This window comes from Melanostigma gelatinosum, assembly GCF_949748355.1.
Source record: "Melanostigma gelatinosum genome assembly, chromosome: 21".
Lineage (NCBI taxonomy): Eukaryota > Metazoa > Chordata > Actinopteri > Perciformes > Zoarcidae > Melanostigma > Melanostigma gelatinosum.
Window position 1 is genome coordinate 14,696,403 of NC_136654.1, and position 24,539 is coordinate 14,720,941.

Consider the following 24,539-nt stretch of genomic DNA (forward strand, 5'->3'; position numbering starts at 1 on the left):
AAGATATTAAAACATTAGCTATAATCCATGTTTTGTTTGGGGCCATTGCCTGAAAACACAGAGTAATAGTTATTGGGGCCTAGCTCATTTCAGTGGCAGCTCTTCCTCGGTAGATCCTGTTGGGGAATCCAACCAGCCAATCACAATGCTTATCTCCGCTATACACAGTGTAATTGCATGTGGGTGACTGAAACTAGGTCAGCCTGCTTTCACCCAGAGGCAAAGAGTGAGAGAGAGCGAGAGAGAGTGAGAGAGAGAGAGAGACAGAGAGAGAGAGAGAGAGACAGAGAGAGAGAGAGCGAGAGAGAGAGAGAGAGAGAGAGAGAGAGAGAGAGAGAGAGAGAGAGACAGAGAGAGAGAGAGAGAGAGAGAGAGAGAGAGAGAGAGAGCGAGAGACAGAGAGAGCGAGAGAGAGCGAGAGACAGAGAGAGCGAGAGAGAGCGAGAGACAGAGAGAGCGAGAGACAGAGAGAGACAGAGAGAGAGAGAGCGAGAGACAGAGAGAGAGAGATTTTTTTTTTTGATTTTTTAACAAACCTTTATTATACGTTTTTTTTTTTGTTGCTTTTTTTTCCTTCCTCAAGTCATATGAACAAACAAAACATCGCTAAACTGCTACAATCAGTTCAGCCTTTTCCTGAACACGATACATTATCAGTCAAAACTGTTCAACAAATACGGTCCATCAAACATGAACGTGTCTGTAATTGTCTGCAGGCTGAGATCTGACTCTCACTCAGCGCCCACTTTTGTCCAGTTCTCTGTTCACTTTGTGAACTATTTTCTTGAGCCTGTATCCTTCCTGCTTCGTGAGCCCTCCTCTGTCCTTGCTCCTCATGTGAGACCTGGCAGAGCTGGAGAGCTGCTCCTTGTCAGAGAGGTAGTCCTCCACTCTGACTTTTCTCACGTTCTTACTCCGCCTCAGAAACTCCTTTATCTCCTCCACGCTGTAGCCTCCAGAGCCCCGAGAGCTGCCAGCACCGTGTGTAGAGGGCTCACTGTTTGCAGCAGAGTTCTCCTCCTGACTGGACTCAGAGTCCTCCCAACCGGACTCAGGGTCCTCCTCCGGCTTGGACTCACACTCGGCTGCTCCTCCACTGTCTGTAGTTGCCACTTTCTTGGCCTGTGAGCTTCCCCTGTCTCCTCTCTGTTTCCTCTTCAGCTGAGGGGCCTTGAGCTGCTCCTCGTCTGCTTCCATGGCCACCTCCCCACCTGCCTCCACCTGTCCTCCAGTACTCTCCCTCACCTGCTGGACCTCACTTGCCCTCTCCGTCATTACCTCTTGTCCCCTACTTTTCCTCTCCTTTTCCGCCATGTGTACCCCACTTGTCCCCTCCTCCCTCACTGCCTGTGCTCCACCTGTTTCCTCAACCCTCACCTCCTTGGTCTCACTTGTTTCCTCAACCCTCACCTCCTTGGTCCCACCTGTTTCCTCCACCCTCACCTCCTCGGTCTCACTTGTTTCCTCAACCCTCACCTCCTTGGTCCCACTTGTTTCCTCAACCCTCACCTCCTTGGTCCCACTCGTTTCCTCAACCCTCACCTCCTTGGACCCACTTGCTTCCCCCACCCTCACCTCCCGTGCTCCACCTGTTCCCTCTTGTCCATCCTGCTTGCCCCCGCTGGCCTCAGGACCTCCCTGGTTCTGGTCCTTGTTTGAGCCGTGTTCCCCAGGACAAGCTCTGCTCAGATGTCCTTCTCTCCCACAGCTGTAACATTTAAAATCGTTCGTCTTTGCAAAGATGACGTAGTCAAAATCGCCCACAGTGATCTTGAAGCTGAGGTTGACCGGCCTGCTCCTGTCGCTGGGGACCATGAAAGCATGCCTCCTGTGAGACGACACGTGTCGCAACAGCGGAGACTGAAATCCACAGGGCATCCTTATCACCGGAGACACCACCTTCCCATGCTTGGACAGCTCTTTGGCGATGGCAGCGCCCGTTATGAATGGTGGCACGTTGGACACAGTGACTTTCACCTCGGGTGTTGCGAGAGCATACGTGGGCAGGAAGTGCTCACCCACGGATATCCCGCGCGTCAACACCACATCCGCAAGTTCAATACTGTCCAAAAAGATGACCACCGCGCTGCTCATCCGTGCTGCGGACTTCACGTGGCTGTGGCCGACAAGTTCACCCACTGCCAAACTGATCTCCTCCAACGAACACCCGAACAGCGGCGGCGGTATCTTCACGCCGTGGTCTCTGGTTAGCTCCGTCAGGCGCATGCTAGCGGTTAGCACGCCGACAGCACCTGCTGCCCGGCTGCACTCCGCTCACAAAAAAGACCCAAAAACCCGATAAAAGTACGCAAACAAAACCCGTGAACCCTGCACACCCCACTACACCATCATACCCAACATTACCCAACGAAGAAAATTGTCGAAAAAACACTTTAACTATCGCTCTCAAAACCTCCGCTCCTGCAGCTCCGCACACCTGCTTCCGCTCAGAGAGAGAGAGAGAGAGAGAGAGAGCGTTTTGGTGCATCAGTGCATTGAGGAACATTCGATTTAACTCACTTCGACTGACTCTTACCTTCGCGGCTGCATGCGGTGAAGCTCCCTGGTTGAGCAGGAGCAGCGCCACCTTCTGGTTATCATAGTGTGCTGCCACATGCAGTGGAGTTAGTCCACTCTGGACACAAGGATTGTGAGGTGGTTACGTAACATACAGTGAAGTGCAGTGTGTTGACAAAGAGACTGAGAAAGCTTTGAGGGTAGCTATCAAACAAACACGTGTGTGAGTTGCATACAGCGATATTTGCTGTGTCCTGCTCTTTATGTGTCTAAAACCATCATTTCCTCTCACACGCCAGCGTTTAAACATGCGTTACCTTCCCAGCAGCATCAGACGGAGCATTTTTCTGCAGCAGCAGGTTGGCGACCTCGATCTTCCCGTATTTTGCAGCCACATGCAAAGGAGTGAAGCCCTTCTGCAGAGACACACAACGACCCGGAAAAAGGATATTAAACCAAATGTATTACAAAATCTAATCTGAGTTGTACTTCACACTCCAGTTAATGGTTTCTCATGAGTCTATACACAGCTGCTCCGTAAAAAAGGTGCGTGTTTAATCACGTATAATTGAGTTTTTTTCAGGGTCGTGTAATGACATAACACTGAACTGATTATTTGGTGCTTAAAAATGCTGAAATGAAATCCGTGCTCTGGGTGTGAGAAAGTGTGAGAAAGTGTGAGAAAGTGTGAGAAAGTGTGTGACATCAGCTGTCAGGCAACACAGATCCTTGAAGCAACTCTGTCCAGATAGACTCTGTGTGTGTCTATATATTAGGTGACTTGACAGAATCCAGACTGGTTTTCTGGTTCAAGGCCCAAACATTTCGACATCATGAATCTATTATCTGTTGTCCGACAGTTGAATAGTATACACATCATTCTTTTATTAGATTCGATTATCTTTGATTATATTCGACTCTATGTTTGGACTGTAGCCCACATGTGTGCTTCAGCCGTCCTTTAAAGTGAAATGAAGTAGTCGATGATTTTCACTGAAATGTATTGGTGATCAATACGGAAAGTCACACTCTGGCTACCCGTCCCCTTGAAAAACACTGGCCTCTAACTAGAGTTTCTATAAAATCAATAACACAATCTCATTCTACAGTACATTTATATGTAATATGCAGCATTTTGGATTGTAGCAGTCTTTGTCCTATTTGATTCAATGGCTGCTGGGTGGTCGCAGCCTAAAAAGGACCTCAAGTAGTCTGTTTTATTCTTTGTTTGCCAAAATCCAGTCACGGTTTAAAGCATCATCTGGAAACATCTCCTCTACTCGACTCCATTTAGAGTTTAGGGACTTTCCTCAGTGTCGTAACTGTGGCCATCAAACACTCCATTGCAGTTTAAATGGATGTTGTGAAATATATAACGCACAAACAAACAAACCGTGTTTTCTGACTCTAGAGACGTTATTCTGACCCAATTGGCAGAAAGTCAACTGTAACTGAGGCTCCTCAATCCAAGTTTCTTTGTTTTTGTGTGGAGCAGGAACAGTATGTGTGTGAATCATGGATCACGCTTCAGCCGTCAACACAACCCGTGTCTGAGAAGCTTTACCTTGGTAATGATGGCCAGACTCGCCCCTTGGTCCAGCAGCGTTGAAGCCAGGTCTCTGTGTCCCTCCCTGGCCGCCAGGTGTAAAGGTGTGTACCCGGAGTTGGTCGTGGCATCCGGGCACGCTCCGTTCGACAGCAGCTGGTGGACGATGTCTTGCTTACCGAGACGGCTTGAGATGTGCAGCGGCGTCTGGTCATCCTGGCGACAAAGAAACAGACATTTAGAGTTGATATAAAGTATGGAATCACCTAGCAAAGTACAAGTACAGCTAAATTGTACTTGTACTTGAGTAAATGTATTTAGTTACATTCCATCACTGTTTAGAAGCAGGATCTCTGTCTGAAGTCAAACGTGGTCTACCTTGGCCTTGGCGTCGACTTGTGCTCCGTTCTGGATCAGATATCGCACCACATTCGACTGTCCGGCCCTCGCTGCCATGTGGAGCGCAGTCTCCCCCCTCTGCAACACACACACACACACACACACACACACGCACACACACACGCACACACGCACACACACACGCACACACACACACACACACACACACCAGAAAGAGGGATTGATAAATTACTCCAGAGTTTTGATTAGTCTCTGCCCTCCTTCCTCATGAAAACTCTCTTTCTGTTAAGATGGGAGGCAGAGAGAGAGAGAGAGAGAGAGAGAGAGAGAGAGAGAGAGAGAGAGAGACCCCCTTGCTCTCCACACCCAACTCACCATAATGACGTCCCACAATGCTCTGTTTCTACAGTAACCTGGCCACAGACACGGCGTGGGTGACCAAATACTTGGGGTTGAAGAGTTGACTGTGCAGCGCTCTTCCCCCTTTCTCTGTTTCCTCGTTGCTCACTTCTTCCCTTTCAACTCTTCATCCCATCGATCCCTCTCTTTCTCTTTTATTCTTCCTCTTCCTTCAATTTGAGGGTTAACGGGGGTGAGCAGTAAGGACGAGATGAGAGTGAGAGGTCCTCTCCTCACAGACATATGACATTAATAGACTTCCTCTCCTCCAGTCTGAACGACAGAGGTTTTCTCTGCCGTCTGCTTCAATGACTTTCTATACTTAACATCATTCTCTCTCTCTGTGGAATGCTTTGTTTCATACGTATTAAAAGATAATTTCAGCCATTTAGATTCATGTTTGTGGCCATCTGATGAATTCAAGTTGAATATTCTCTCTCTTTTAGCTCCGTTTTTGGTCTCCACCATCTCCTGAGCGAAGAATCTGTCTTCTTAGCTGCTAAATGCGCCATCATGTTCAACGAGCTCGTCTATAACTCTGTCTTTTTCTGAACACAGCTGACTACTGCGACATAAAGCCAACACCATAAAGTCATTAAGTTATGAGCCAGACAGCTAAACAATGAGCTGAAACTCACTATAAAGCTCTGGAAATAAAGAGGAGCTGCAGATTCTCTGTGGGTTCAACCAGAGACATCTTTCACTGAAGTATCATCAGCAACATGTACTTTAAGTATCAAAAGTAAATCATTATATATGACAGTATTCTATATGTATATCCAACCACGCAATCAGATTATATTGTATTTTTAGCTTTTGTTGTTTTTTACGGTTTACTTGTTTATCACACTTTAACCGTTTGATCATGTTATTACACTTGTTTTAGTTTTAGTTTGTTTTCTACTGATGTATTATCTTATCTTCGATTGTGAACACTGATGCATCGATGTGCATGAAGCATTTTACTGTGTTAGCTGCTGCTTTGAACTACTTAATATGAAGTTTGGGAGCTTTATTTAGTGTTCCTCAACCTCGGGGTCGGGCCACAGCAAAGAGTCTTGATATGAATCTGAAGTTTCCGTCCCAGGGCCTCAAGCAAATATTAAACTAAACCAACTGAACTAAGTCTAGAGAGGAAATCCCTCTTTGATAGAACTGCTAACAAACTCAAAGACATCTGAAACGTAATAAGCGGCCCAAAACGGTCGGGAAGCACTGCTTTAATCTTTAACATGTTGTATTTTACAAGATTTTCCCATGTTGATGAATATAAGACATTACTTTGAAAAGCCACTAGTTAACTATCGCTGTCAAATAAATGTACTGCAGTAAAAAGTACAACTTTTCCCTCTGAAATGTACTGGAATATAAGTTTAAAGTAGAGTAAAATGGAAGTACATATTTAGCGACTTTCAACCACATGGAAGAGAAGCCGTGTTGATGCCGGATCAGAACTCACCACGTTGCTGGTGTTTGGTGAAGCCCCGTGGTTGATCAGCTGGTGCACGATGTTGTCGTGTCCCATGAACGCTGCGACATGGATCGGAGTCAGACCGGACTGTTTAGTGAGGAGACACACGGAGGAGGGAGGAAGTTAGTGGACACAAACGACATCAGAATCAGAATCAGAATCAGCTTTATTGGCCATGTGTGCTTACGCATACATGGAATTTGTCTCCGGTTTCCACTCCGCTCTCAATGTACAAACACAAATTTACAATAAACAAGAAAATATATGTATAAAGAATAAAAAATTAAGTTCCATTAAGTTCCTTTCTAGTGTTCCGACCACTCAAAGCGCTTTAACGCTTCATGTCATTCACCCTTTCAAACATTCATACACCGATGACAAGGGGACACCATGCATTAAGTATCTTGCCCTAGGACACATTGACAAGGACTGAAAGGAGGCGGGGATCGAACCGCCGATCTCCAATGGAAATAGGACCCGCTCGATGTATGAGTCACAGCCGCCCCCGAAAACCGAATCAATTAATGACCATTTTCACAGAGTTATTGTTGGATTATTGTCATCATTAACATGTAAGAAGGACGTCAAGTTAATTCTGGTGCAGCTGATTTTAACTTTATATGATGTATATATCACAGGAGTTAAAGATTACATTTCAGTTTTTTAAGAAAGACTTTAAGCACTCAATAAAAGACAAAGAAAGACTTGGTAGGATGGGAGATTGTGTGCAGTGTGCGCAGTATTTTAAATGTGGAACATAAAGTACAGTAATTCCCTCTGAAATGTGGAGGAGTTGAAGTAGCAGCATCAAATACAAGTACACAAGCGATGTACAAGTATGTCAAAAGTTCAAAGCTGTGCTTGAGTGCAGTTTTTGAGGAAGTGTACTTCAACTTCTATTGCTGGGAAAGCTGATTACAAAAATAACTGATAACACCGTGTTTCCATGACACACACACACACACACACACACCACACACACACACACCTACCTCAGTGACTGCCTGTATCGACGCTCCATGCTTCAGAAGAAGCTCCATCACCTTGACTCTGTTTTTCTTACAGGCAATGTGCAGCGGAGTGAAACCATTCTAATAAAAAACACACAATTAACAAGAGAATATGAACATTTTAAGGTAAAAATAGTCCAAAATCTGGTTTTCTGTGCGTGTTTCTCTGCAGGTCTTGCTGAGCTGGCAGAAGATAAGTCTGGACCGGCCAATGGAAACTACAGTACAAAGCCTCCTTTGCTTTTTCCCCCCTCTGTCTTTTACTTTTTCTCTTCACCGCTCTGCATGCAAACCAGACAAGCATGTGTGGAAATAATTGACTCGACTCTTAGCTGTTAAAGAAAAATAGAAAAAAGAAAAAGTATGCTGTACTGAAATAGATACTTTTCTTTACAACACGTACACTCCCCCCCCCCCCCCCCCCCCCGCCCCCCTCCTCTCTCGCTTACTCGCTTGACTTTGAGGTTTCTGGCTCGATCCTATGACTTCATTTTCTTTTTCCTTGTCTCTGGCTATAAAGTCCCAGCGCTCCAACCACACCCAGACTTCTCCCATTACAGAGCAGAGATGCTTGTCTTGCACCAACACAGTGACAGTCGTTTTAGTCTCCTCGTTCTGTTTCCTTCATTCATTTCCTTCACGTGTCTTTTCGTCTCTGTTAAAGTCTCTTATTTCTCTCTTTCTGGTGCAAACGTTGGGAGGTGAGGAAGAAAAGGAAGGAAAGGTGGTTTGAAAATATCAATACTTTTCCATTACTTTCTTCTTTAAAGTCCATTTCCGACATACACAATAAATGTGCAGGTAGTTTTACGTCAGTTTTCCGTGATGGTAATCTTACGCAGTCGTACCTAGCCTCGTAACATTTCCCATTAAACATTGCTCATGTGTGAGTGAGTCTGTTTCTGAAGCCACAGAGGATCGACACCCTCTTATCCTCACCAGTGCCTTGGCGTTGGGGTTGGCTTTCTTGTCCACGATGACCTTCGCCACCTTGTAGTGCCCACAGTGGGCGGCCACGTGCAGCGCCGTCAGGTAGTCGTTGGTCACGTCGTCCACGGGAACCTCGTGGTGCAGCAGCAACTGGACGCAGTTGAGGTGGTCGCCCTGCGTCGCCATGTGGAGCGGAGACAACCCGTTCTGGAGGGAACACGGTCACGAGTTAATACGGCTGAAAGACACCAGTTGGGAGGCAAAGAGACATAAAGACACACATGGAGAGGAGGCTACCTTCGTCTTCGATAGTATCGGAGCTCCTCGGTTCAGCAGCATCTCCACCACCTGCTCATGGCCGCTCCTGGCTCCACAGTGGAGAGGAGTCAGACCGTCCTGGGAAAAAACAGGTGCAGTGAACTTCATACCTTCACCAACAGTGTCCTAAAAGGAGCACTTCACCCACAAAACAACCTCTTTATATATCGAATAGTCAGCCCGTGTGAGATTGACCTCTTGAAGAAAACTTTTTCCTCTTCGCATACCTCCAAGGTGAACGGAGAATCAATACATTTCCAAGAGCACATCGCAAAAACAGTCTCATGCTCGCTATAAATATTTTAAAAAGTAAGGTTGTAGTGAAGACGTGTGTTGTTTGGGAAGTAGTGAGCGTACGACTGGATACATGAGACTATATGAGATTATACGGCACGAGTTGTGCGAGACTTTGGCCCCCATTTACTTCAATTATTCAAGACTTTGCTGTTTTTTCTCTCATGCTTTCACAGTGAACGGAGAATCAAAAAACAAAGCTTTCCTCAAGAATTCAAGTTAACACGGGGTGAGTAACTGATGTACACATCATCACTTTGAGGGTGAAGTATTCCTCTCAGTGTGTCTTTTTCAGGCCTCTAGCTCTATGAAAGTGCAGAGACACCTCTTTATTGATTAAGTGTACGTACCTTGGTCCGTGCATCTATCTTGGCCCCTCTCTCCAGCAGCAGTCGCACCATGTTGCCGTTCCCACGTTTGGATGCCACGTGCAGCGGTGTGATATCATTCTGAGAAAGAAAGAAATGCATCATTCCGTCGTTCTGCAGAATTTTATCGCCCAGTTTATCATTGCTTTGTCTCACATAATTGTCAAGTAACGATGAAATGATTACATTTGCATAACTAAACATGAAGCCGTCGAACACATTTCAGACAGCCTGTCCGTGCCTGCAGCATTTTTAATACATCCCACTTGTCTGAAATTTGCACACTCAACTTAACAAAAAGAGCTTTTTTTTGACAGTGCAGGAGGAAATGGATAAATATCCCCCTCTAGGGGGGTGTAACCATTCCAGCAGCGACAGCTGCAGTGTTGTAGTCTAATGGTGTCTTGCTTTCTTTGTGTCCCCTGGGTGTCTTTCTATCGGGCTAAAGTGGAGGAGGAGGTTTTAAAAGGACACTATTTCATCATCATGTCTGTGTGACTACAGACATGATCAGTGTTATTTGGTCGTAGCGTCTTTGAACGAATGCCATTATGAGAACATCATTTGCACAATTATGTGAAGTAAATGTTAAAGGATATGGCTGGCTGTTATTCTATATTTTATATTGAATACTTTTAGTAAATTTTAAGCTACAGGAGGAACTATAATTTAGTGTTGATTATGGCGCTCCCTGTGGACAAAGGAGGTAGTGTTTCAAGGCAAGGCAAGTTTATTTGTATAGCACATTTCAACAACAAGGTAATTCAAAGTGCTTCACATGAAACCATTAAAAGCATGAAGGCAAAAGTAAAGGAGATTTAAAACATACATTGAAACAATAATCGATGTCTCCCTGAGACATTACGCTGCACGCAATCAACCATACACTGCCGCAATTCTGCAATTACTCGCACACAAACCACGTCTGGAAAAGATCTCTGCCGATCTGCGTTTTATAGTGTACGCCTTGCACGAACTCGGTCCCGGAGGAAATGGCGATATATTGTGCAGTCCTTTTAAAACCATTAAAAGCATCAAAACATAATGCAAAAGAAAAGGAGATTTAACAGCAATTAAGAACAGTGTAGGAAATAGAATACAGCAGTAAAATGCAGAAATGCAGGAAATTGATTAATATGTTAATTGAATGTGGTTCAATTAAAGGCAGCAGCAAACAGAAAAGTCTTCAATCTTGATTTAAATGAGCTGAGGGTCTCAGCAGACCTGCAGCTTTCTGGGACTTTGTTCCAGATATGTGGAGCAGAAAAACTGAACGCTGCTTCTCCATGTTTAGTTCTGACTCTGGGAACAGAAAGTAGACCGGTCCCAGACGACCTAAGGGGTCGGGATGGTTCATAAGGTAGCAGCAGATCAGAGATGTATTTTGGCCCTAAACCATTCAGTGCTTTGTAAACCAACAGCAGGATTTTAAAGTCAATTCTTTGTTGGACAGGAAGCCAGTGCAAAGACATCAGAACTGGGGTGATATGATCCACCCTCCTGGTCTTAGTGAGGACTCGAGCTGCAGCGTTCTGAATCAGCTGCAGCTTTCTGACGGACTTTTTACAGAGACCTGTAAACACACCATTACAGTAGTCTAGTCTGCTGAAGATAAATGCATGGACAATTTTTTCCAAATCCCGTTGAGACATAAGTCGTCGAATCCTTGATATGTTCTTCAGGTGATAGTAGGCTGATTTTGTAATTGTCTTGATATGGCTGTTCAGGTTGAGGTCTGAATCCATAACTACACCTAGATTTCTGGCTTGGCTTGTGGGTTTTAACATCAGTGATTGAAGCTGAGCGGTGATTTTCAATTGTTCGTCATTGGTACCAAAAACAATTACTTCTGTTTTATCTTTGTTTGATTGAAGAAAATTCTGGCACATCCAGTTGTTGATTTGTTCAATGCAGTTACCCAGCCCTTGTATGGGATTATAGTCCCCTGGTGACATAGTTATGTAGATTTGTGTGTCGTCTGCATAATTATGATAACACACTTTGTTGTGTGTCGATGTTGAATAGAAGAGGCCCCAGTATTGAACCTTGGGGAACACCACGTCATTTTAGTCAGCTCTGATGTGTAATCAGCTACAGACATAAAGTATTCTCGGTCCTTCAAGTAGGATTCAAACCAGTTAAGTGCTGTGCCAGAGAGTCCCACCCAGATGTTTAGTCTGTCTAGGAGTATGGCATGGTCGACCGTGTCGAATGCAGCACTGAGATCTAGTAAGACTAAGACTGAACTTCTGCCATTGTCTATGTTTAAGTGGATGTCGTTGAAAACCTTAACAAGAGCAGTTTCAGCACTGTGGTGCTGTCGAAAGCCTGACTGGAAAACATCAAAGCAGTTATTTACGGCCAAGAAGTTGGTCAGCTGTTGGAAAACCGCTTTTTCAATTATTTTACTTAAAAATGGGAGGTTTGATATTTGCCTATACCTTTTCATTGTTGCGGAGTCTAAACTAGCCTTCTTTAGGAGCGGTTTAATAACTGCAGTTTTTAGGGCTTGTGGGAAGACACCTGAGAGAAGGGATGTGTTTACAATTTGTAAGAGATCAGTGGTCATGCAGTTTGAAATATTTTTGAAAAAGTGTGTTGGTAGAATATCCAAGCAGCAGGAGGATGACTTCAGATGTAGTATAATGTCTTCTAGGCTTCTACGGTCGATTGAATGAAATTGTGTCATGATATTTGAATGGCTGTTATTCAGAGATCCACATATCCTGTGGTTGGTGTGGAGGCACTGACTGCTTGTCTAATTTTCTGAATTTTGTCAGTAAAAAAGGAGGCAAATTGATTGCATGCCCAGGTGGATTGGAGCTCAGCAGCTACCGACACTGGAGGGTTTGTTAGCCTATCGACGGTAGCAAATAAGGCGCGTGTATTGTTCTTGTTTTTGGTTATGATGTCAGAGAAGAATGACTGCCTTGCATTTCTAAGTTCCAAATTATAATTGCGAAGTCTCTCTTTATAGATGTCACAGTGAACCTGGAGATTAGTTTTTCGCCATCTGCGCTCAGCTTTCCGACACTCTCGTTTCTCTATTTTGACCAGCATAGCATTTCTCCAAGGAGATCTTGGCTTACCCGAGACAACCTTCACTTTAGTGGGTGCAATGGCATCAATAATATTTTTAACTTTAAAATTGAAGCCATCTACAAGCTCATTGACTGAGAGGCAAGAGAGGGCTGGTGTGGAGGAGAACTTCTGAATAAATAGTGCACTGGTGTTTTCAGAGATGTAACGCTTTGTCACAACCTTGGTTTGGACATTTGTGTGCAAGGAGATTGCACTCTCAAAGAAAACACAGAAATGATCAGAGAGTGCAACATCAGTCACAGCAACCTTGGAAATGTTTACACCTTTGGTGATGATTATGTCCAGAGTGTACCCTCTGTTGTGGGTGGGTCCTGTCACATGCTGAGTCAGATCATAGTTATCAAGGACACCACATAGTTCTATGGAGTCTCTGTCCTGGGGATTATCAACATGGATATTAAAATCACCAACAATAACAACAATCAATACAGATTACAGACTCATCAAAGAAGGTTGCACAGTATTTAGGCGGTCTGTAAATGTTTAGGAATAAAGCTTGAGTGGAATTTAGAGCCACATATTCAAAAGAACTAAAATGACCAAAGGACATCTGCTTGCATTGAAGATAATCATTAAATAAAACAGCAACTCCACCTCCTTTCTTATGCGCTCTTGTTTCACTCATGAAACTGAAGTTGTGAGGTGTTGATTCAATAAGAACAGCTGCACTGTTATCTTGATTTAACCAAGTTTCAGTTAAAAACAAAATGTCCAGTTTGTGCCGAACAATAAAATCATTGATTAAAAATGTTTTTCCTGACAGAGACCTGACATTTAATAAAGCTAGGTTTAATGTGGTTAAAACTTTCTTTGCCCAATTTATTTGGACAGGCTGACGAGGAATGTATGCCAAGTTTGATAAGTTTGCATGTTTACTATTGTTTCTTCGCAGCTTCACCTTTCTTTTTCTATAAACTTGCAGGACAGGAATTGAAACGGCTAGCTGCATACAGGGCCCCGACTTTTCCTGGAGAGAGTCATTGGTGTCATTAGCCCTGTAGCCTGGACCCAGAAGATATCAATTATTTCCGTTATCAGGTAGGGGAGACAGAAGATGGTTGTGGAACCGTCGAGGAGTGTGTTTGGTTCCAGCTATGACCAGCTCTTTCATGCGGTCAGTGAACTCCAGGTGGGGGGAGGATGGGGAGAGTATGAGAGAGGAAAGGGACCTGGATGGAATTTGGGGGGTGGAAGTAGGTGCTGGGGAGGGAGATAAAGACTCCTCGTCTAGGAAGGGTGGGGAAAGTGGGAGATCGGAGGCGGTCCCTGATGATGAGGTTGGAGACTCCTCCTTTTGGCTGTCGTTAGGCGGGGGCATCCTTCCCGTAAGGTCTCCATGGCAATGCTGTGTGGTTATCTCTTGTTTAGACTCCTCTTGTGTCTTGTCCTTGGCAGTAGGGACAGACGAGTGACGCAGGGAGAAAAATAGGTTCGAGGTAAACAGTTTTACCCCTGACTTGTTCAGGCAAACTCCATGCGCTGTAAAAAGATGTCTGCGCTCCCAGAAAAGGTAGACATTGTTGATAAAATGTACTGAATGGTCAGTACATGCAGTTGACAGCCATTTGTTCAGTGCAAACAGCCTGCTGAATCCTTCATCTCCTCCTCTGACTGGTGGAAGAGGGCTACTGATGAACACCTCAGCCTTGACAGAGCTGACTGTGTTTAACAGATCAATAAAGTCTCGCTTCAGAACTTCAGACTGTTGTTTCACAATATCACAGCTTTCTGTATGCACGATGATGTTTTTCGCTGTGGGATAGTCAGCCACGATGTCCAGGATTTTGTCTCTCATGTCAGATTCAGAAAGCAGAGTATTTTGGTGTTCTTGCTGCACAGTTTTCTGACATCTTTTACAGCATAGTCACCAACAATCAGAGTCTCAGGCCCAGTCATTAGCTTTGCCTGCGGCCTTTTACTCTCACATTGACTCTCAGTTCTTACCCCGCTTTGAGGAGATAGCTGCTTATCCAGGTCATCAGATGATTTAGGATCCTCCGACAATGGAGCAAATCAGTTTTGAAGTTGTAGGCTTGGTTGTTGTGGAGGTGTTTTGCAGGTTTTACTTTCCTCAGCTGTCCTTGGCTTTGTCCGTCTGGGTGCAGGGGTTGAGGAGGAGTTCTGCCTGTGTGCTAGTGCAGGCCAGCCAGTCGCATCACAAATCTCAGGGCGCTGGGCTCTGCCCGTTAGTCGTCCTCCCACATATTTTCTCCTCGGCTCTGCACCGAGAGAGCCCCAGGGAGGACCACCATTTGAAGACTCATTATCTGCTCTCTCCTCCTGTTTCTTGGTAGGCCTGGTTATGCTAGTTAGCTGTGTCTTAGCTTGCATTTGTCAAGTGTTTTGAGTCCATGGTAGAGTGGTATCATTCCCACGCAGTCTATTTACCTCCACGTTTACTTCTAGTCTGTGGATTTTTGTTTCCAAGACTGCAATCTTCTGTAGGAGTTTGTAGTAGTCGTGGAGAAGGGAGGCATCTTGCTGCTACTTAGCTTTAACTTAGCTGCTAGTTAGCATTAGCCAACAATCCACATAGCTCGACGACTTTCTGGATTTGTCTTCACTCAAACGTTGAAGAGTGATATATGTGATATATCTGGCAAGATATATGTGATATATCTGGCAAATTGAAGCAAGAAAATGGAAGAAAATGCAAGCAGAGGTAAGCAGAGGCAAGAGCAAGCAGCAAAGCGACTGCACTCTCTCATCAAGGTCGCATCAGAGCACCAGAGTCCATTTACTGCAGCAGGGACTGAAAGCAGGACTTTTACTTCTAACAGAGCATTTTACTCCACTGTGGTCGCTACTTTTACTGATATAAAACATCTGAGTTCTTCCTTCGACGCTGATTATCTGACACACACCCATGAAACCAGCATCCATTCCTACAGCCTATAGGGTCACATAGCTGACGACATGTATAATGTTTTCCTGCCTGCAGAGTGACGAGCACAGCTGCAGGATTACATGACTGCACACACACACTTACATACATATGGGCCCGCCCACATATGAGAGTCTCTGAGTGAGTGTTTGCAGCAGCGCTCACTTCAAAAGACGTGTGTGTGAGTGTGTGTGTGAGGCAAAGTACCCACCCTTGCCTTGAAGTCCACAGCCGCCCCTCTGTTCAGTAGGAGTGTTGCTACGTTGATATTGCCGTAGTGAGCCGCAATATGGAGAGGAGTGAATCCGCTCTGAGAGGGACGAGAGACAGAAGGAGAAACATATTCTATTAAAAGAGGGAGGAAAAGAAGCAAAATATATTCCTTCATGAGCCACGAGCAAAAGGCATGATGGGATATTAAACAGCGGGTTGGCCGAGAGCATCAGAGCAGACGAGTCAAACATGCTTTGAGTGCTGGATTTTTCCTTTGATAATAAAATATAGATTCCTACTTCTCCTGTGTAACGGTGACATCGTTCAGGTCCGGAGTGGATGGAATCACATTAGTAAGCAAATAAAAGCACATTAAAACCATGCAAAGGGAATTCATAAATTGAGCATCAATCTAATCTCAATTCCTAAAAAATAATCTACTCTTCAGTGATATGCTTTCATCTGAAAGGAAACACAAAAGACATGCAGGTGAGCGTGCATCTGCATGAGTTATCGAGAGTTAAACCAGGCCTGACCCTAAAGAAACCTTTATATAACTTGAATACATCAAAGTGAACAGCTTGGATTAATGTAGATGTATTAAAGTCATAATCATCCAAATCATAAATCATAAATCATTAACTTGTTCAGATAATCGTAGAGCGTTAAGTCTGAATTTATGAAAAGCAGTTTTTTTCTTCTACTTTTCCAAAGCAACACACAGCAGATGTCAGCATGTTACATGTATTGATCATGTAATCCAGAGTCAAATCCAGGAGCTGATCAATTGAAAGCTGATGAAACCGCTCTCAGTGACAGTAATTAGCATTTCCTCAAAAAGGATATTCAGCACAATTTCAGGCTCATGTTTGTTAAAAAAAATGCAATTAACTAAAATATATTGGCATGCTTAAGGTGAAGTAAATCCATCACGATCACTTCAGCCCTCCAGTTTATCCTCTCATGGACAGCTGGGTGAGAATCTTAGATGTCACATACATGCAGCCAAAATGAATTTAACTTGATTCAGACAACATACAATCTCTCAAGCAGTGCGAGGAGCAAGAGCACGTTTTCTAGTTGACAGATGTCACAAATGTTACTGTAACTGGATCACGTTACAGAAAGGCGCTACTGTTGATGGAGAAAGGGGGAGTCATGGAAGAAAAGGATAAAATACTGCGCTGGTACGTCTCTGTCACATCCGTTAATACAACATGCCAAAGACATGGACTGAACCATTTACAGCAGATGAAGAGAAAAACCATGATGGATAAACGACATGAAAATATGAAATGCTTTCTGGCAAATATTTCACATCAAATCTGTTCATACCGGCAGCAATGCAAATCTGTGACAGGTGCAGCACTTTTTCAATCAAAGGTTTGAGTAGATTCCTCCAGAGCGGCGTCTGGCAGTCTGTCTGAGATAGACCACTGTATCGCTTGAGCTACGAGACATACAAGTTTTGTATGTGGACAGAAGGAGCGGATCTGATACGCTGCCTTTAGAGGAGTGATACAGTTTGCTATTTCAAACGTATGCCGTGTATACGTTTCAAATTGTTCTTTCCACACAACCTGAATAGTCGCTTTTTTTTGTTGCGTAATATTCACTTTCTGTGTGAAAGTATTCGTGACAAAAAACACACCCTCAGGAGTTGCAGTGAAGAGGTCACTGCCGCCTGCTTCATGTGACACATTGACGTTCAACGCTTCACTCAATTTAAATGCAAATGAATGAATGTAAACGCAAACCCGGCATTTATTTGGAGCAGGTTTATATTTCACTTGCTTCCCAGATAAACAAACTCAAAACTTCCTCCATGTTGACCAGTTTTCTTGATAAGCTCAGTATTAATTACATTTACACAGCACTAAATTATGTGGGGTGATGTTTCTCTTACTGTTTTCATTCAGCGATTAATACCAGTCCATCGCTTTTACATTCTTCTGTGAAATTTTAATATTAAAAGTATTCCAGCTTGTTGGTAAGCTTAAACTTAAAGTGAAAGTTTAAATGACAGCAGTGGTTGGGAGAAGTGGAAAAAGTGGAATTTACAGGTGGAACAGTTTGTTTTTTCTTGTAAATAGAAACCAGAACATCGAAGGCGGAAGTACAACATGACAGTTGTTGTGCTGATGGAAATACAGCAGTGGAAATGTACATTATGCTGAATTAACCATGTGAAAGTCATCGTTGCTGTTGGCTACAGGTAGTTTAAAAAATCTCTAGATATACCGAAAGTAACGTATGTTATTTATCTCATCTCTGCCCAAAAGCAGCAAGCCACTGGATGCACACTCAGCACAGACTAAATGTGATGAGACGCTGTCAGCAGCAAAAGCATTCAGGCCGGCATTTAGCGTTCATGCTAGCAGACAGAAGGCTTTGGCTTTGCAATGGTGACCGTGAGTGAACAATGACCGCAGAGGAAGGAGAGAGGAAGCAGAGAAGAGAAGATGTACCTCTGTTGTTCTATTCACCATCATCTAGAAGGCAAAAGGGGGGAGGCGGTAGGGTAACACAAAGGAACGAATAGAGGGAGGAGGAGGAGGAGGAGGAGGAGGAGAGAATGGGGTGGTTAGTGCACCACAACAACTACAACACCAACACCACAGTTGCACCAAGCTGTAGGATGGATAAATGAGAACATGGCCGGACATAGTGAGAAGAACCAAAAGGCAACCACACAGAGGTGCACACGACTGGGTGATGGACCGAGACTCTCCCTTATAATCTGTTATTTATTCTACACTGTGCAGTAAATCAAAAATAAATCTGAATTTCCCAGATTAAAGTGGTAAATTTACCTGTAAAAAGAGATAAAACTCTGAAATTCTAAAGTATTAAGTAGAAAAGTAGAACAATTAGCGTCATAAAATAAAACAAAGTCCCATCCTCTCTGGCAGGAGGGCATGATGGGAGTTGTAGTCCCAGAGAGCGTACCTTGGACTCCACGTCGGCGTTGTGGTCGGTCTGGAGGAGGAGCGCGGCGGCCTTGGTGTCGTCTTTCCGTGCGGCGATGTGCAGCGCAGGCAGGCGGACCTTCCCCTTGGTGTCGTTTTCCAGCAGGAGGGAGACCACCTGGTCGTGGCCCTGCTGCAGCGCCACCGCCAGCGGCGTGAAGCCGTCCTATGGACCGGACACAAAAAAACATGAGAGTTTACTCCATGTCAGCTGACGGATGATAGGTGACAACAGATAACAAGAAAACAGCATTTCCAAAACAATATTTTGCAGTTGAAGCTGAAATTATGACCATCGTTTGCGCGAGGGAAGCTTCTCACTAACACATTTTCATCAGTTTCACCATTTAATGTTATTGGAGAGCGAATTGTAATATCCGTCTGTGCACAAGTGAGAAATAACAGCTGGAGAAAGTGATCTGATATGAATACACAAGTTCATTAAACTGGCGTGACTGTCTTTGTGAATGAGAGACAAAGACAGTGATCTTAGAAAGTGGACGTGCGTTTGAACTGAATCTCGCTGCATGTTCATGTTACTAAAGCCTAAACGTTAATCTGACAACATTCATCTTGGACTTGAGCCGGAAACGTGACTATGTGCAACATCGTCAGATTGTCGTTGTGACTTTTTTGTACACGAGACCATTCAGGTTTGTCAAACTGCAGATGAACACAAAGGGCTGCCTGTCTGAAAGGGCTGAACAAGCCAGAGTCTCACACACTGTTCACAACTATTGCTACGAAAAACAACACGCTACGATTCCTATATATCCCATGTAATCATGTTGGATGAGATCCACGTAATGGTGAGCCAGGAGAGGCGTGGATGTGGGACTTTCACCCGGGAGACTGCTGTTCATGTCCCGTGTGAATCCAGAAATCAACAATGACTTATTTGTCAAGTTAACACAACTTCTGTACTTATTTTAACCCAAACTACGCTTGTGTTCGTGGACATTTGTCGGAGAACGCACAGAAAATAACGGTAACTTTACATAGGACATCATACAAAGAGTTGTGTGAGGATACGTAGAACAAGCACAGGGCAATCTAATAACACTTTGTCTATTTAAGCATTTAAGCTAATGCTCTAAAGAGAGTTTAAGTGCTTGAGTGTAGTCCAGTGTCTCGCTGAAGGACAAACTGAAAGGAAATAGCTGCTCATGGGCACAAACAGAATGACACTAACTGCATCCTCCTGCAAACAGACGATGTAATAAATGAGACACACGGCCGAGACGAGCAGCAGCGCTATCTATGAATCATCAAAGAAAAGGAAAGATTTCTCTCGAGAAAAACAACACAGACATCATGTGTTTACGTGTGTGTGTGTGTTTACACAGGACGCCGGCTGTCTGGATAAAACCAACTCGGCAGCATCGCTACACCCACACATCAAAGCAGAAGCTGCCCTCAGAGATCACGCACACACACAACTGTGCAGGCGAGAACACAAACAAACAAACACACACACACACACGTTCACGATCCACCAGCATCTCTGCAGCCACACAAATGTCTTCATATGCATAAATTCAGCCTTTTTTTCAGAATTGCACATGTCAAACGCCATCCCGGAGCACTACCCTGCTGTTTGATCTGCTCCATTAGGGATTCAGGGAAAAGGCACAAAGTCAGTTCAATGTCCTAAAAATACTTCAAGAGACAACAGCAGCAGCAGCAAAGAGGAAGGCACTCGAAGAAGCTTTTTGATCTTCATCTTTGAGCGTGAAAGCTTGCAATGACTCAGCAGAATTTCCCCTCACTGAAACAGAATTAGCTAAAAATAAAAACACAAAACAAAGCAATCCTCATTAGATCGTTAATCATAACTAGAGAAACAGATCAGTGACCTTCACACTGCAGTAGCATCAAATCATAAAGAAAATATGAAGGCCGCCATATTTTGTTTTGTTAAACAACAATACAATACCTGCAATAAAACAGATCAAATGCAGACTGAAGTTATCTAAAAACAAAGGAATTATGATCTGTTCTGTCTCATATGCTGAAATGGTTAAACATGAATTATTAAACACCGTGAGTTGCTTCAAACATGGATATATATTTCCCCACATGAATAATTCACTCATGTCTCCTGCTGAAGGAGACAGTGAGGAGGAAGAGGAAGAGGAGGAGGAGGAGGAGGAGGAGGAGGGAAGAAGGAGAACAGCAAGACGTGGCGGGGAGGAGGAGGAAGACAAAAGGAGGAATGATGGAGGAGGAGAAACAAAGAGAGATGAAAGGAGAGATGAGGATGGCACGAACACACACACTGTAGTTTATTTTGACTCAATCACACACACACACACACACACACCGTCCTGCTACGTCCTGCTAAATACTCACTAGAGCACCACATGTATGTTAATCCGCCGCTGAAAACAGTCCCCAACAAAAGCAGAATTTCCTCCTGTTTGAGTGACGTTTGCTATAAACTACAGATGCCAAATAATCCAACTCACATTTATTTGCTTATATTTTCAGTGACATGTAAAACATATTGAGATAATATTTCAGATTTACTCTACGATCAATGACAGGTTGCAGTTTGATGGCTTCTTTTGTTTATTAGATAAGAGATATAAACACAATGATATACAATTCACAAGGAGTAGTTTAGTTGTAATACTTTGAGTACATTGCTGATAATACTTCTGTACTTTTACTAAAGTAACATTTTAATTGAATGAATGAATGAATGAATTTTATTTATATAGCGCTTTTCACAGTATCACAAAGTGCTTAACAGAGCAGACATTTAAAAGCATAACAAACACAATGTGACCCTAGGGTCAATAAATTATCTACACCGAGAAAATTAAAAAATAATATAAAAAATAATAAAAAATAAAATAAAAATGTAAAACATATTTTAAGAGCAGGTCTAGGACATGGCTTTACTTTTACACAAACGCCAGCCTAAACAGGTGGGTTTTGAGCTGGCTTTTAAAAGTATCCACAGTATCTGCGAGGCGCAGAGTTGCAGGCAGAGCATTCCAGAGCCTCGGGGCCACTGCCTCAAAGGCTCGGTCACCACGGGTCTTAAATCGTGTGCGTGGGACTGACAGAAGACCTAGAGCGTTTGACCTGAGAGTGCGGGCGGGTGAATAGGGGCGAAGTAGATCAGCTACATAAGCCGGAGCCTGACCGTGAAGTGCTCTGTAAGTGATGGTGAGAATTTTGAAGTGTATCCTAGATGCTACAGGAAGCCAGTGGAGAGTTCGGAGTACGGGGGTGATGTGAGACCATCGATTTGTCCTGGTGAGTAATCTGGCGGCAGCATTTTGGATGACCTGCAGATACACTGAGTGATGTGAAAAGTGAGTTGCAGTAGTCAATGCGTGAAGAGATGAATGTGTGTATGATCATTTCTAATTCAGGTGTTGATACTACAGATCTCAGTTTACTGATATTTCTTAGATGGAAGAAACATGACCTGGACAGCTGCTTAACATGAGGGTCAAACGACATGGATCGATCAAAGAAAATCCCAAGATTGCGCAGGTTGCAATGGGCAGCAGAGGAGAGTGGACTAATAATCTGCCTGATCATGGGGACAAACTCCTCTGGAGCAATAACTAGGACCTCCGTCTTAGAGTCGTTGAGTTGCAAGCAGTTTTCTGCCGTCCAGTCTCTGATGGCATTGACACAGTCCAGGAGCCTAGTTAATGTGAATGCCTCGCTGGGTTTGAATGACAGATGAAGTTGGATGTCGTCTGCATATAAGTGATACGACACATTATAGCTTTTCATGATCGGTCCCAAAGGTAACAGATAAAGGGAAAATAACAGAGGCCCCAGAACCGAGCCCTGCGGTACACCACAAGACAGTGGAGAGGTAACAGACACAAAATCACCCACAGAGACATTGAAACGTCTGTCATTGAGGTAAGATGTAAACCAGTCTAACGCTATGCCAGTTATGCCCACCCAATCACGAAGCCTCTTAATCAGGATGTCATGGTCTGCAGTGTCAAATGCAGAACTGAGGTCCAGAAGAACTAACACAGAGCAGTCACCTGCATCAGCACACATGAGAATGTCATTTGAAACCCTTGCTGGACTTCTATTTGTAAGTATTTTTTAGACTATTCTGGCATTTTATTGGCACTATAATCAAACATGTTTAAACCATACAAGAGAATAATCCTGATGTACGGTCTATTACATATATTTCCCGCTGTTTAAGTAGTATTAAATATTATATTAATATATTATAAGAGCTGACGTTTTAAATGTGCTGCAGCCAAACTGAGGACGTGTTTGTCAATTTTAGTGGCAGTTGGCCGGAACTACAGCAGATGATGGATTGATCCGCCACACTCGCAGCGTAACACTTCACACACACACACACACACACACACACACACACACACACACACACACACACACACACACACACACACACACACACACACACACACACACACACACACACACACACACACACACACACACACACACACACACACACACACGTAACGTCAGTGGTTCCTCCCTCTGAAGACAGTCCAGGTCACTCTGCATGAACAAGTCATTACGCTCTCCTCCTCATCATCATCTCTTTCTTCATCTATTTTTACCTCTCACATCCTAAACAATGACTTCATGCTTTTGTCTCCTGAGTGAGTGACTGGTAGCAGCCACCTATCTGCACCACAGAGGTCATCTGCTGCAGTGTGATTACAGGGAGGCTCAGCGAGAGGCGGGATGACGGGCGGCTGCTGAAAAGCTGTTTACGCTTGGTGGATGATCCGTTTGTTACCTCTGTGGCGATGCTCTGGCTGGAGCCGTGGTCCAGTAAGTACTGCACCACGTCCATGTGGTTCTCCTGCGCCGCCATGTACAGCGGAGTGAAGCCATTCTGGAAAAGAAAAGAAGAAACAGTGAACCAGAAGTCATGATCGTGATGTCGGTCTTTAGATGTATATTCTGCTGTATGAGCAGGAAGTCAGAATGTATGGAAGCACATTGTATTCACAAATAAATATATATTGGAAGCCTTCAGTTTTAATTATTGTCATTATGACTTACAAGAAAGCTATATCCTAATTATGACACAGTTTTTAATTTAAATTTAAATTAAAGTTACATATCAGTTAAAGCACATATCATTAGGAACATATGTCACATGTACAGTAAAGGCTGAGAATGTAAATGACCTCATTCATATCTCTGCTTGCGTTAGGTCATCGTGGGCAGCGTTGAAAATCAATAAGCTGCTTTTTGGCAATATTGGATTTACAAGATGTTTTGCATTAATGAGATGAAGCACCTTCATTTGTCAGGTATTTAATTCACTGCGTCAGCCAAAAGTCAGATATCTAAAATCTATAAATGGTTTCATAATTCAATTTGAAGAAAACGTGCTTCATCGTGATATTTCACTGTTATGAACAGAAACGTGATTGACGTTTTGATCTCCACAGCTGCTCACAAGTGTTTCTATTCCAGCAGAGATATCACGGAGACACATGTCACCTCCACACATACCTCACACCTGATAACAGCACAGATAAAGGCTGGTCTGTGGCTGCAGTTGAAGTGTGTGTGTTTGATGCGACACTAGAACAAGGCCAGATCTCCATAGCAACACGAGGATCCAAAAATCCCTTCAACAAGCAAAAAAGCCTCCTCCTCCTCCTCCTCCTCCCTTTTGTGTATTCATTCTGGTGTCAAGGCACCAACAGATTCTCTCATAAAAGATTTCATTTAAACTTCACAAGTCAAAATGCAGCGAGGATGAAGGACACGGTGGAAACAAAACGTTAAAGAATAAAACTGCAGATTGACTTTGACGTGATTTTGAGCAGCAGCAATCTGAAACTACCTCGCAGAAATAATAAGGTGGCTGTTCAGGTGACAGCGTTGAAGAAATAGTTTCACATTTTCAGAAATAACTTCCACGTTTAGGAAGATCGAAACAACAGTACAGCAAATATGACTGTTAGCTTAGCATAAAGACAGCTAGCCTAGCTTCATCCACAAGATATAAAAACATCCACCAACCAAAGTGGTTCGATTAAATTAAAAACAATTAAATGAATAAAAAATCATGAAGATAAATTGCTGTTCATGCGATTTTATTTTCCGTTGTCTTCCTATCTGTGTGTGTGTGTGTGTGTGTGTGTGTGTGTGTGTGGGTGTGTGCT

General features: G+C 43.7%; 1 protein-coding gene across 3 annotated transcripts in view; it reads right to left on the minus strand.

The window, feature by feature from the left end:
• The window catches only part of LOC306794625 (ankyrin-1-like), a 120,290-nt gene that overhangs the window by 50,149 nt on the left and 45,602 nt on the right, over positions 1-24,539 (minus strand). For 2 of the 3 annotated variants that reach the window (XM_079292746.1, XM_079292747.1), the window contains exons 5-16: positions 23,153-23,251; positions 18,362-18,547; positions 15,411-15,509; positions 9,196-9,294; positions 8,531-8,629; positions 8,243-8,440; positions 7,286-7,384; positions 6,282-6,380; positions 4,442-4,540; positions 4,082-4,279; positions 2,835-2,933; positions 2,537-2,635 (exon numbers count right to left, since the gene is read on the minus strand). In XM_079292746.1, the coding sequence (XP_079148872.1) occupies positions 2,537-2,635; positions 2,835-2,933; positions 4,082-4,279; positions 4,442-4,540; positions 6,282-6,380; positions 7,286-7,384; positions 8,243-8,440; positions 8,531-8,629; positions 9,196-9,294; positions 15,411-15,509; positions 18,362-18,547; positions 23,153-23,251 (1,473 nt within the window). Of the gene's footprint in view, positions 1-2,536; positions 2,636-2,834; positions 2,934-4,081; positions 4,280-4,441; positions 4,541-6,281; positions 6,381-7,285; positions 7,385-8,242; positions 8,441-8,530; positions 8,630-9,195; positions 9,295-15,410; positions 15,510-17,880; positions 17,905-18,361; positions 18,548-23,152; positions 23,252-24,539 lie in introns of all 3 variants that reach the window. The other variant, XM_079292745.1, reaches the window with a different exon arrangement.